Source organism: Trachymyrmex septentrionalis, unplaced genomic scaffold (assembly GCF_001594115.1).
Source record: "Trachymyrmex septentrionalis isolate Tsep2-gDNA-1 unplaced genomic scaffold, Tsep1.0 scaffold13, whole genome shotgun sequence".
NCBI lineage: Eukaryota > Metazoa > Arthropoda > Insecta > Hymenoptera > Formicidae > Trachymyrmex > Trachymyrmex septentrionalis.
The window spans coordinates 6321888-6335678 of NW_017304438.1; the positions used below are offsets into that span (position 1 = coordinate 6321888).

Here is a 13791-nt window from a genome sequence, read left to right on the forward strand (position 1 = left end):
TCGTTTGCTACGACAGGGACATAACTCGATAAAAAAATCGTTATAAAAAAGAATGGAGCTTAAAAAAATATATTTTAAAATATACTCTTATTTCTTTCGCCTCTACAATCAATTATTACTTAAAAAATGCATTTCAAAATTAATATTACAAAAGTTTTTTGATAATTTGAAATATTCATTTTCTTGAAAACTTTCTTTTTTGAATTATGTCATTATTGTAGCAAATAAATGATATATGAAATTTATTCGATCGATTTTCGTTTAACAAGACAACTGACAAGGTGGACAATCACGTTTTATATTGTGGCGCGTTTCGGGAGCTTCAGGATATGTCGCCACCTCCTGGTACAAGTGAGCGCTTATATCGATTGTATCGATTATGTTGTCCAATTAGGTGGATTTCTGCGATTTCAGTGTCGCAACGAGAATCGCTCAGCTTTCAGCCCGAGGATCTCCATTCTACTCGCGAAAATCGATTTTTGTCGATACGAGAAGATTTCCATATATTATATGCTTGACAAGAAGTTTCGCGACCGCCCTGTTTTCAACATGTCCGATAAAGAGCAGAATATTCATACACCTGACGGTGCACATCATAATATATACTTTTCTCCTGGGACTGTGTTTTTTGCTACCAATTCATCACCGAACGCATCCCTGACACCGACAAGTGACACCGGCAGGAAGTAGATAAGACGATTTTGCGCCAAGATTCGAGAGATTTCTACAGTGGAGGCAGATGGACCGTTCTCTGAATAATTTTACACCTGTACTCAAGATGTGCGATGAGAATACGACGCATGATGAGGAAGCGTGCTCATCATGCGATGAGTCATTGATCGAGAAAATAGGTATGCTCAACTAGTCCACATCGAGATACCCACGCGCCTTCATCTGAACATCCACAAAGGTAGACGCGACTCTAACGGACGTGAAATTCCAAGAGAAGAGACGTCTGTGAAGTGATATCTCCTTGAAGTTGAGGCTTCCTTCAGGTTTTCTTCAAGGAAATTACGTGGTTTACGGATTAGTGTGTCTTGAGACATTGTCAAGTGCCATTGTTTGACGAAGATTGCACTTCACTTTATCAGGGCGAAAAATAACCTGTAATATACTGATTGTTTCTCGTCCTGACGAAGTGAACTGCAATATTCACGAAACGTGAGCATTTAACCCTCCGTCGGCAACTGGGATCTTTAATGTTATCGTCGATATTTTGATTATAAATTCTGGTCAGTAAATTGAAATCTGTGAAAAGTAAGTAAAATATAATTCTTCTGTGTGTGTGCGTGATGGCAAAAATATGTTAAAGTTGGACAAGTATATCAAAATTTTTTCAATTTTTCATATAATTCGGTACAATAAAAAAAATTTGCTCTTTTTGGAGAAAGCGAGCAAAATTCCATGTTGCCGGTAGAGGGTTGAATGTCAACTTGAACATTGCGGTTTATTTTATTAGAGTAAGAAGTAATCTGGCTACTTCTCGATCTGATGAAGTGAACTGTAATGTTCACGAAAGTCAACGTTAGTACTTAACAATGTATCATGAACCGTAAAACTGTAATTTCTTTGAATGCCTGTGAAAATCTCTTGTAATATCTTCGCGGACGTTTCTTATTTGGGGAAGGGGAGAGGGGGCCTTTCTACGTTCATCAGAATCGCGTCCGCTCTTCTGGATTTAGATGAACGTTTCGACGAACGCGCGTGACAAATATTAGCACAAATTTTCACACTAAACACCTGGCAGAGGAACTGCGAATTGTCAACTGCAACTTAATCAGCAACAACGAAATCTCAGCGAGGGACAAGACGAGGGACGAGTTGACATCCGATTACTCGACCATGGAAGCGACCGTCCCGGACAACGACGGTTCGTCGTCGAAGGTGACGTCCGACAGTTCGATCGATCAGTTTCCGCCGCGAGGGACGAAACAAAGCGACCGTCCGGACCGAGAGGACGCGATCGTCGATTCCGCAGTGGAGGCTGGTAATCCCGGGAATGCGGAATCGACTGGCTTGGCAGATCACCCGAGCGCCATTGAGAACGGCAAGAAAACGTTTGACACGTTTGACGATTTATACAATCGAAATGCCAAGTTGACTCAATGCTATATAGAGCAAATGATGGCCAAGCAGCAGAGTGGCGGTTGCTTTGCGAATCATTGGTCGAGAAAGTTGATGAACATGTCGACGCTGTGTCGATCGCCTCAACGATCGAAAAGATCGAAAGAAACGGAGCATCACTGCGGCGTAAAATCCAGAGTGAGTTCGCCAGTGCGAGGGAAAAATCCCATTCTTAAGTTGCGCCCTTCGACGGATACTTCAAGAAGACAGGCCCAAATACTCGAAAGACACAGACCAGGTAAACGCGTTTCACCTTGGCGGGAAATGAATTCAATCGATGATCGTAGCGTGCCGCGTAACAATAATAACGATTTCAACCTTGAGTGCCGTACGTTTTTGCATCGGCTTGGCCGACGTTGCGAGATATTGTATTCGCAGTGTGGTGCCTTGTTGTCGCCCACCTGTTACCTATTCTCTCGTAAATCATTACCGATCAATGTTAATTGAAATATCCAATTTTTACTTATGCTGTGTTGTTTTAACATGTGCCTGACACATAGATAAGGCAAGATATTTTCAAAATAACATCCAAAAGGATGGGAAAGAAAAGGCGAAATGGTAATTTATATTCGACGTTAGTAATTGGTTTACATCAGCGTTTTTCAACCTATTTCAATTCCGGCACATTAAATAACCGATCAAATTTATCAAAGTATATCATTCAATTTATCAATGTACGTCAAAGTATATCAAGGTATACACGCTTCAACGCTCAACATAAATCTTTTATCAGATACTGCCAATATTAAAAAAATAAAAAGTAAAATTGCAAGTTTTTATTTTCAACTTTATTGCTTTAAAAGTGATTTTATTATGTAATATCGCTTTGATTATAATAAAAGTAAATGCAGTATAATTTAAGCAATTTTTAAAATATTTTTTACTTCGCACCTTATTCGTTTTTTTTTTTTTTACTTATTACTAAATTTCCTCTTCTCTTTGCCTTGTTTAAAATTATCACAGCGCACTTCGAGAGCTCCCCTTTGCGGTACTCCGGTTGAAAAATTCTGGATTACACCAAAGACGTTACTCGAAGTATTTTGCGATTAAAGCTTCCTCGAGAAGTATTATAATTGCTTTTGAACTCGTTATACGCCGCAAGACAGTCCACGATGAACGGAAAGGAATTTGGTTTTTTTCACTATCGTTTTCTCAGCTGCTACCTCGTCTACCCGAGCACTTAAGTAAAGATAAATCGCGCATTGTGTATGCGCGATTAATGATTTTACGTTGCGTAATCGTCTTGAACGTCGTAAATGAGTAGCAGTAAACGTTGGCGTTACGCAAACATCTTGCATAATTATTTGAAAATTAAACGCACATTTTTATCGCATCTCTCGCCCACTTAAATCTCAAAACTTTCTTTCGCTCATACTTTTCCGCAACATCGCAAAAATGCGAATGCAAAGTGAAGCAAATGGAGCATGCCACCCGAGTGTATTTCACACTATCATGCAGCGAGAAAATGAAAATGCGCGATTCTGATCCGCTACGTAATTCTTGAACGCCAACCGCGATTTAAAAGCGAGCATGAGAAAGCTCGAAGTCGTAAATCACGGGCATCCGCGTGGGTACGAAACATAAAGGAAAAAACAAGATTATGTGCCTTAGCTTCATGTACATACTCATTAATTGTTACGAGGTGGAGAGTGTAGCGCTTCGTTTCGAGCATAAAGTCGTTTGATCAATATTTAGGCACACAGTCGTCGTGTGTACACGCCGATTTATTCTGTGAATCGCTTTGTAGTGCCGCTCATATCCCGTAAATAAAAACATTTAATTGTCACTTGGGATTACAGCAGGCGGCTCAACTGTAATTAATGCCATTGCCGTGCAAGATCAGGAGATAACCTGCTGCTCTTATGCAAAGGCTTACTCGGCGAAGAGAAATTTACAAGAGTACTCTAAAATATTTTTCAAGCGATTACCGACACTTTGTGCATTTAATAATTTTTTTGAAAACAAAAAAATTATAACTAGAATATTTTGTCTATTTATATGTTTTTTTTTTTCATGTACACTTTTTCCACCGTAAATCATTCCCGTTTTGTCGACAGATGTCCCGTTTCCACCGTCGCACAAAATGACAGTGGCAGAAGTGTTCGATGAACGAACAGGATCCCCGCGGCCGGAGGTCCTCAAGCAACACTTTATCCTCGAAGGTAGGATCGACGAGGCTGCGGCTCTTCGTATAATCAACGATGGAGCCGCCCTTCTACGCTCGGAGAAGACTATGATAGATATCGAGGCTCCGGTCACCGGTGAGTCAAAATCCAACTTTTGTTAAATCTCAATTTGAAGTACGCACGACTGGGTTTCATTCGTGTTCTGTGCATTTCTTTGCTATTACTAGTATATATCAGTATAACTAGTTTTCTCTTGAAATATTTTTTTTAACCATTGTTGGACTTTAAAAGCACAATAAATCTTTTTATTATAAATTCTGACAAAAGTTTTGGATTGAAAATGGTTGAATCAGATGGGTCTGATCTTATCAATCAGAATTCTGATTATCTCGACTAGAATTAAATAGATTTAATCAGCAGATTCTAACGTGTCTATTTTTAATCATTAGAATTCCGATTAATGCAACCCTCTTTCCAATTTGGTAAAAAAATCTGTAAAAAAAAAATAAGTAAAATACAATCTGATTTCTATGTGATAACAAAAACTCATTGTGTGTAAGAATTTTTCACATTTTTATACACTCCGGGATAATATAAAAATTTCTCAAAAAATTTGTGCTGAAGACCTGAATTGTAAACGAAGGGTAAAAATTTTACATCGCCAATGGAGGGCTAATACACAACCTTACAAATACTTTTTAAAGATGTTAGAAGTATATATGAGAATACTTCATAATTTTTTATGTACTTGCAAAAGTAATAATGAAAATTAACCCGGACACGAATGATCCAGCGTCTATAATAAAGGGCCCGAAGATCGTGTGTACCAAGAGTTAAATTTTAGACTTTGGTCTCAAACTAACTGTCGGCAACTTACGATCCGGAGAATCCCAGCGATTCTGGGCGATGTGTGTTCCACTGTCAAGGCCGCCTTAATTAATTGGATATAAGATATTCACGCCTTAATTGAAATCGAAAATTCGGTCCCTTCCTCTTCCCCTTCCCCTCCCCCCCTCCCCCTCCCGCTCGATTCTCGCCGCTCCTTGATCAATTATCCTTGAATTAAGTTCGTCGCGACGGCCTCCTTTGTGGCGTGTCCGCTGATTGTTCTGAAAGCGCGGAATAGGAGAACGTAATAAATCCCACCCTCGGCTACTTCGGATCGATTCGGTTCCTATTTCCTCCTACGCCCCCTTCTGCTGCTCCCCGTCATCCTTTTACGCACGTATCATTGACAGTTATTACTTTCCACGTCGCCGCAATACAATTTTCATCAGTGAGATTAAATGGGCTGTATATATTCGCGCTACTTGCGTCGCATTACTTCTTTTCGAAAAATTTCATTGGGTTTATTACGGAGTCGCCTTTAAAACGTCGAAAAACACTGATCTGTGAGAAAGCGAAAGACGGAAAGAGAGCGAAAAGTTTTCGCATAAAATATAATATTTTCCACGGCGTCTAATTTGTTTTTAATTGATAGAATAATTGAAATCTCGATAATCGGGAGAGCTGCGAAGTATCGGCTTAATTTAAGACTCTGATCGTTACGAATGTCTTCGATAATAGACAGATAATTAACATAAATTACAATTAATTAACCGCGGATACAGAAACGGCTACCGCTTTTATTTACTCGCTCGTTTACTGTGAGAACACACATTTCTTCTACGGTGAAAAAAAAAAAAAAATAAAAAAAATACAGACCTTCGATAACATCTATCAAATCAATATGTGTCGCGTGCACGCGAGCCGCCCATGGGCAGCCGCATGCTGCTGCTGCAGCATATTTTTCGCGCATATGCTCGTCGCATCGGAATCGATGGTCAGCGAATCGGCCTTAATTTATTTCACGTCGATCGGAGCGACCGGCGAAATCGGTCATCCCTCTTCTCCCGTTCGTCCCGCATGCTTTTTCGCTCCTTCGGTGTCCGCCGCGCCATCCGTCGTCCGTGCGTCTCGTGCATCCTCTCCCGCGGTGTAATTCATCTTCTACCCGATCCTAGCTGCAACCACCCTGCGCCCTGGCCGCGATGCGGATTCGCATTCGACGAGCAGACGCCTGGCGCGACCGCAATTTCTCTCTGTCGGATCCCGTACTCTTCTTTTTCCCCCCCTCTTCCCAGGCGACACACGTGAGCTAAAAGCAAGTCGGGAAAGCGGCTTCCGGTATCGACTATTGTCTACGACAAAGCGATGACGGGTCGGGAGAGGCAATATCTATTAGACACATTCTCAGATCGCTTCGAATTCCCTCGGCGATCTCGGGATTTATGAGAATTTGGCCGGGAGAAGTGGTACGGGTCGATGACGTTCTGCGAAATCCCGCCTACCTCGAGCTTCGTTAGTTCGCCTGATGAACTGCCGCGTATATACTGGAAAAACGGAGAAGTTTTAATCCGGAACGAGAAAAGGAAACGCGAGGCGTGCTGACCTATCGGAAAATTAATTAACGGTTACCACGTGGCCTCGCATGAAAAATTGATGTGCATATGAAGTTATTTACCAAAAGATGTTCTTAAAATTATTGTGTTATATTACCTTGAGAAATGGAAGCAGATATTTCTTTTTTAGAATTCCGTTTGACATAAATTCCTTTCGTGTGTCTCGCATGAAAGATTGATATGCACATTTCCGAAATTATTTACTGCTATCAGACTGCTCTTAAAATTTTTCTATTACTATTCTAAGAAACGGAAGCATATAATTCTCTTTTAGAATTTCGATTGACGCGAATTCTTTTTATGTGTCTTGCATGAAAGATTGATATCACATTTTCGAAATTTATTTTTACTAAAAGGACTTCTTAAGATTGTTGTATTATTATCTTAAAAAAAGAAAGCTTATAATTCTTTTAATTTCAGTTGAAACGCGTTTTTACTTTCAATCGCTCCGCGATTGCGTAATTAATGGGCGTATCTAATGATTTTTATTAAGCGCAACATCTCGCATTGATGGAAGTGAAGAGGATCAAATTGCGGTTGAATAATTGGGAGAAGGACAGAAGGCACGTTGGAGTCTTCCTTTGAAGCGACCGGGTTTCTTTTCTGTTGTACGACTTCGCGACGCGTTTCTTTGATCGACATATAAACCCTCGATTGTTCTCAATTACCGAGCTAAATCCTCACACGAATAAGTTGTTCATAAAACGAGGTCAATCGAATGGCAATTTACCGCTTATATCTTTTGAATTGTATTATATTATGTATTAAAAATACATATTTTAATAATTGAGTTACGTAATTTGAATTACGATTTTTTTTATTATTAATAAACTTGGACCTTTCAAAGTAACTATATAATTGTTATTAGGCTGAATCAAAAATTGAAGTTAATATCTTAGCTTACCTATAGTAATATTTTCGCATCGTTAATTAATTAACGTCCTAAATACGTTTTATGTTTAGAACTGTTTGATCGTCTTGTTAAATTTTTGCTTTGACACTTTATTTCGTTTACTTATAGGTACGTTTTCTGTAACTCAACTAGTATATATTTTTGAAACTTACAATGAAATAGATTTGACATTTGGCAAAGGCAAGAAAGAAAGTTCTAGTGCGGGAATAAAAAAAACGAAACATTGCATATGCTTCTAATTTAAGATTAAAAATCTCTGACCGCGCCTTTTTGCATGAGTGATAACTAAATTAGTATAATCACATTCTAGACTTGAACAATGAAAGTAACATCTTACAGACGAATTAAAAGATTAGAATTAAAAGATTCTCTTTTTTTTACATTCATGATAACAGAGAAGTAGCAGCATGTGTAATAAACTGAGATTAGAGCTAAATAGTATTGTTAAAATTTCTTATAAAGAATTTTCTTTCAGACCGCTCCGCGGCCTTCATAAACGAACTTCCTAGATATTCAAATTAATGATAATGAGTTGCTCGAATGTTAGTCGAATGGAATCCTCCTTCGGCGATTAGTGCGTTTCTTTGCGCCGTGAAAGAACAGCCATTTCCACGTCGATAGAGCGAAGTGGCTCGTTTTAGCTCATGTCACGACTTCGCTCTTTTCTCTTTCTTTCTCGCTAACGTTATAAGCCGGTTGGAAGCCAGCGCGTTACGATAATCGCTTCGACATTGCATTAATATTCTTTCGCCTTTTTTTTTCGCTACTGTAAATTTTTTTCTTCCAGAAATGAGTTCTTTCGTTATGCGCGCTCGTAAAGCTTTACTGTCTTCGCGTTCGCGTTTTGTGCTTCTGCGAAATAAAAGAAGTAGCGATCGGAAGGTTATCGTCGATCCTGAAAGTTAATGCTGATCGTTAAGGAAAGAAACGTTATCTTGCGATGAAAAAAAAATATGCAATCTAAAATAGCTTTCTTTTAACGCGATTTATGTTTAAACGTAACTCGCTTATTTTATTGAACGTAGTTCCATATTTAACGTTAAATATTAGTAAAAATGATAATAAACACGAGTTTTTCTAATCTTTTACCATTTAACATTCTGTACATTTATTTTGATCACTTGAAGGCTCAATTTTTTATTGTCTGAATAAAACTTATGATTTAAACTTAACCTCATTTAACCTGTAACGATTATGTAACAATATTGTGTCTCTTTAAGCTATGATTAATCACTATATTGGCAATTTTATTGTGGTTACTTTAAAAGTTATCTACTTAGTACAAAACCGTCAGTTTGGTGATTAACTGTAGCTAGGAAAACATAATTTTTACGTTATCATCAGATTAAGTTAATCAGAAAAAATCGAGTCTAATGCTCGTTTTCATTAATGGTAGTTTAACTTTAATATCGGTTTAACTAACTCTTTATCTTTTTCTAGTTCTAAGATTAGAAAAAGCTGAAGAGTAAATTGAATTGAGATTAAATTTAATCTCCACTAGAGTAAAAACGGACATAAGACGATGTGAATAAGAGAACAACAGATGAGATATTTCAGATGCTTGCACTGTGCGTTTTTGCAGTGAGACTGAATTTAGTTTGCTTAAAATGATTTTCTGTTTGTTCGCTAAGCGATCCAACCAAGATTGGCCGAGTATCATTTTGCTTGAAGCTCCACGATACTTAAATAAAGATTTAATTTCGGTAACTCAAACATTGCCGAATCATTTGATCGCTGCTCGTTTTACGAGTGCTGCTCGGTACGATTATAAATTTGTACTCGATCGGAAATCTACGCTTTTAAATGTGAAAAGATGATATTTAAACTAGTTTCTTAAATGAAATAGTATTATGTTATTATTAACTTCCAAATATGAAAAAGTATTATTTTTAATATAAAACATGTGGTTAAAAAACCACTAATCACTAATCAATTTCTACGATCGAATTGTTTTGTTTCAAAATAAATAAGTAAATACAGATTCACATTAACATATCTATTTAGTAGATGATAAATTTTGATTAACACGTTTTATTAGTTAAATTGTTTATAACTCCATTGTTTTAATTCTAATTAAATTAATGTGTATTGAATGTCGACTTACAGAAACACGAGAGAAACGATTTTGTTGAAGTATCTAAAAATTTATCTAGATACAAATCTGAAAGTTACTTTGTTTGGACTATCCAAATAATTATGCAAAACGCTTAAACTGGTTAAGCTAAAATATTAAAACTTCTTGCTACATTGTTATCAATATAGCAAGTGTTTTACATAAATTTTTTTATGTGCCAACAAAATTATTTTCATCTGTGTCTAGCTAAATTTTTAGATACTTTAGCAAAACCATTCTTCGTGAATAATTCAAAAGAACTATAATATTTTATAAATTTAACAATATAATCCTTCGTTGAAATCAGATTTTCGATCGCAGTTATCTATAGAAAAAAATGGAACATTCCGAATCGAAATTTATCGACATCGAGGGAATTAACTTTCGCGTAAAATTTTACCTTTTTTTTTTTTATTTTTTTCGTGATCTCGACGTGGAAAATCGAGATCGCGGCACTCGAGACTTGAAAGGGAACATAGTCGTTATATCCAACGACGCGCTATCTTAATTGTCTTCCTGCCTTGTCGCAGCAAAATTGATATGGAGCCGGAAACATGATTATGCGAGCGTCGTGTTGACCGAATTCAGTTACTACCGGGTGTGTGTAGGAGCATAAATTATTCATACAAGTGCGAATGACGCGGAGGAGGAGAAGAGGAGCGGCAAGTACGAGACGGAACACAGTGGCAATATTGTTTGGCGTCTATAAAGCATCCTAAAAAGTATTAAATGTTTATCGTCTGTCGGCGCTGTCACATCGATGTTGTCCGTCTAAATATTGAACTCTTTGCCGATAACCGGATGGAAACAGAGATGTATGCGATATAAATATATAAATATACAAATATATATATATATATATTCAATACCTACTTTTAATCACGCGTTGCTTTTAGTTACAATTGCACCTCTGTTTTGCTCTAATTAATAATGAGGCTTAATAAATATATATATAGCGAAATTGTATCATTTGTGCTCGAAACTTGAGCCTCTATTCTGTAACTCTTACACGGAAAGAATGATTTTGCTGAAAGATGAAATATTTTGCTGGATACAGATTGGAAAATAATTTTGCAGGACCATTAAAATAATTTTATCAAAATTATTAAAATAAATTCATAAGAAATATTATTAAACACGAAGAACCGCCTTGGAAAGAACTGAATATGGTATTTTTCATTCTTGTATGTAAAATAATTTTGTTGAAAATTCAAAATTAGTCCCTAGAATATTAAAATCTTTCGCAGCGTTGCTTTATTTTTAGCATAATTATTTTAATGGTCCAACACATTTATTTTTAGATTTATATCCAGCAAAATTTTAGACCTTTTATTAAAATTTATAGACTTGGTTTTTTATTTTTTGTTAACTTGTGATTTTTAGACTTAACCTCTCCTAAGTTAATGATAATGATAATAATTATGTTTGTCTAGCTGTGATTAATCATTAAACTAATGGTTTTGCAACACACAGAAAAATACACACTGTCTGTACGCAAATAATAATTACTTGTTTCAAATATTTCAAGTTTATATATCTGCAAATGTATCATAAGTTTATCGCGAGCATCAAATTTATTGAAAATATATTCTATAGTATTCATATAATCTTAGTGAGTTTAATACTTTAATCAAGATTATTAAATTAAAACAAATATTTGATCTGCTTATTATACAAAGTCGCTTTTTTGATAAATTTTATAATATTCTTCAAAACGAAATAAATTATTGTTTTGAGTACATAGTAATAGGTTTTTTCTTCTAAAATGTGTAATAAGTATATTTTAAAATTACTATCAAGAAAACATTAATTATTAGATAGTTATTAGTTATTATATAACCATTATTTAAAAGAAAAAAAAGTAAATTGAGTAATCACTTTACTTAGCAGTAGAACGATATTTTTTTGTGTGTAATAATTTTACAAGTTATCTCATTACAAAACCAGTTTGGATTAATTATAGCTGGAAAAATAAATTTTACATTATTATCAGGCTAAGTCTGACCACAATTTAATCAGAGAATGAAAATCCGGACTTTAATGGCAGTGCTGGTATATCGTTTATATTGTCATCGTACAACTTTTCTATTATATAATATTATACATATATAAAACCTGTACAACGACAATGTAACATCGACACTGTTGGGAAGAGTTCTATCATAACGGATCTATCATAACGAATGGACGAATCACAATCAATTACTCTTCTCGCATTCGACTGTAGTTGGTGAATTTCTCACGGCTTAAGGCTTAAAACGCCTATTGTAGATCCGGACTTATAGAATGGGGACCGCAATCATAAATTTAAACCACAATGGAAAACAGTTTTGCCAAATATCGTGAAATTCGCAGTATCGTAAATATTTAAGTCGGGACTACCGCCGAGTTTCTAAGTGGAAATGGAATTCCTTCACAAAAATGCCCGCGCGCCCAACGTTCGCGGACCATTAAATGTCTTCGGTCTAAACGTACGGACGCACGGAACCCCCGAGGATAATTGCTTACACGTTGATTACACCCTTACATGGAACGGAATGGGCGTGGCAGGCGTTTGCGGGGGCGAAAAATCGAGCAGCTTTTACTCGCTGACGGGGCTCTATCGTCGCGTTCTTTTTGCGCCGGACGATAATACTTCGAGTTAATACGAAGGGTGAGAAAGCCTGTGACGGTCGGATAAAAGCTTCGTGGTTTGACGTTTCAATAATGCGTTCGTCCTCAGGATGAGAGGATTTGCCGGAGGACCATTATAGCAGGCGACGATGGTTCTCGACTCTCTGTCGCGGTCGCAAGTTTACGCAACAGTCGCACCGACCGAGTTAGACGATTCGTCCGCGTTGGATTGCAGCGCAAAGCGGTCAAAGTTGCGGTCGCAAAAGACTCCTGGACGGTAGCGTCGCATATGGTATATTATTCAGAAAACTCTCAGTGGAACGCGGAGGATGCAAAGTTGCGGGACAACTTTTGGAGCATTAATTGAGAGAGAGAGAGAGAGAGAGAGAGAGAGAGAGAGAGAGAGAGAGAGAGAGAGAGAGAGAGACTGTGTGTGCATGTGGATGCACATTTGTGTATGTATGTGTATATGTTTGTGCATAACATGTAGACTTTTAATACATTACGTCGACGCGATGAGGACAAAACATCATGCACGAATGTTCTCGTTTGTCGCACGGAGTCGTTAATTATCTTATTAAATGGTAACGAGACGAAGCCTGTACCTTCGGTCGGTGGCGTCTGTCAGGCCGACAGGAAGTTTCCCCCAATTTTCTCCCTTAACGCGTAACCGAAGCTCTTGCGGAAGCGGCGCCCTTAATAGTTGATGTTTTAATGCATACATAGTGTCTTGTAGTTGATACCTGCACTCGCGCGCGTTGATATCTGCATTACCAAGTACATCGCGTTAAATTTGTTCTATATATTGCCGCAGCGTGGTGCGAAATTTATCGAATGTACGTGGATGAAGGTAGTATATTTTGCACAATTTTTTTTCTATATTTTAATCCTCCGCCGACAACGTAAAATTTTAACTCTTTTTTATCAGCAAAAGGGGTCTTCGAGAAACACTGCATACATGGAAAAAATAATTTTGCTAAAGTACCTAAAAATTTAGGTGAATACAGATCTGAAAATAATTCTGTTGATACATTAAAGTAATTATATATTGAATGCTCAAGCATGATGACAATGCTTCAAAAAATTTAGACATTTTAACAACAAGCTTGAGTATTCAATATAATTATTTTGATAGTCTAACAAAATTATTACATTTTCAAATCCGTATCTACCTGAATTTTTTAATATTTCAACAAAATCGTTTTTTTCGTGTATTTATTGTTCCGGATTATATAACAATCTGAAAAATTCTGCTATAATTATCAAAGCTTCAGTAACAAATTTTTACCATCATAGAAGCCGGATTGTATTTTACTTATTTTTTTACAGATTTAAATTTGTTTACCAAAATTCGTTATCAAAATATCGATGAGATCTTAAAAATCTCATGTTTTCGACGAAGGCAACGTGAATTTATACACACACATACACACACACACACACACACACACACACACACAC

At 36.8% G+C, this 13791-nt stretch overlaps 1 protein-coding gene across 5 annotated transcripts in view; it reads left to right on the top strand.

Moving 5' to 3' along the window:
* Positions 1-13791, top strand: part of LOC108756760 (serine/threonine-protein phosphatase 2B catalytic subunit 2-like) — a 165382-nt gene that overhangs the window by 54301 nt on the left and 97290 nt on the right. For all 5 annotated transcript variants that reach the window (XM_018500788.1, XM_018500789.1, XM_018500790.1 and 2 more), the window contains exon 2: positions 4182-4385. In XM_018500788.1, the coding sequence (XP_018356290.1) occupies positions 4182-4385 (204 nt within the window). The remainder of the gene's footprint in view (positions 1-4181; positions 4386-13791) is intronic.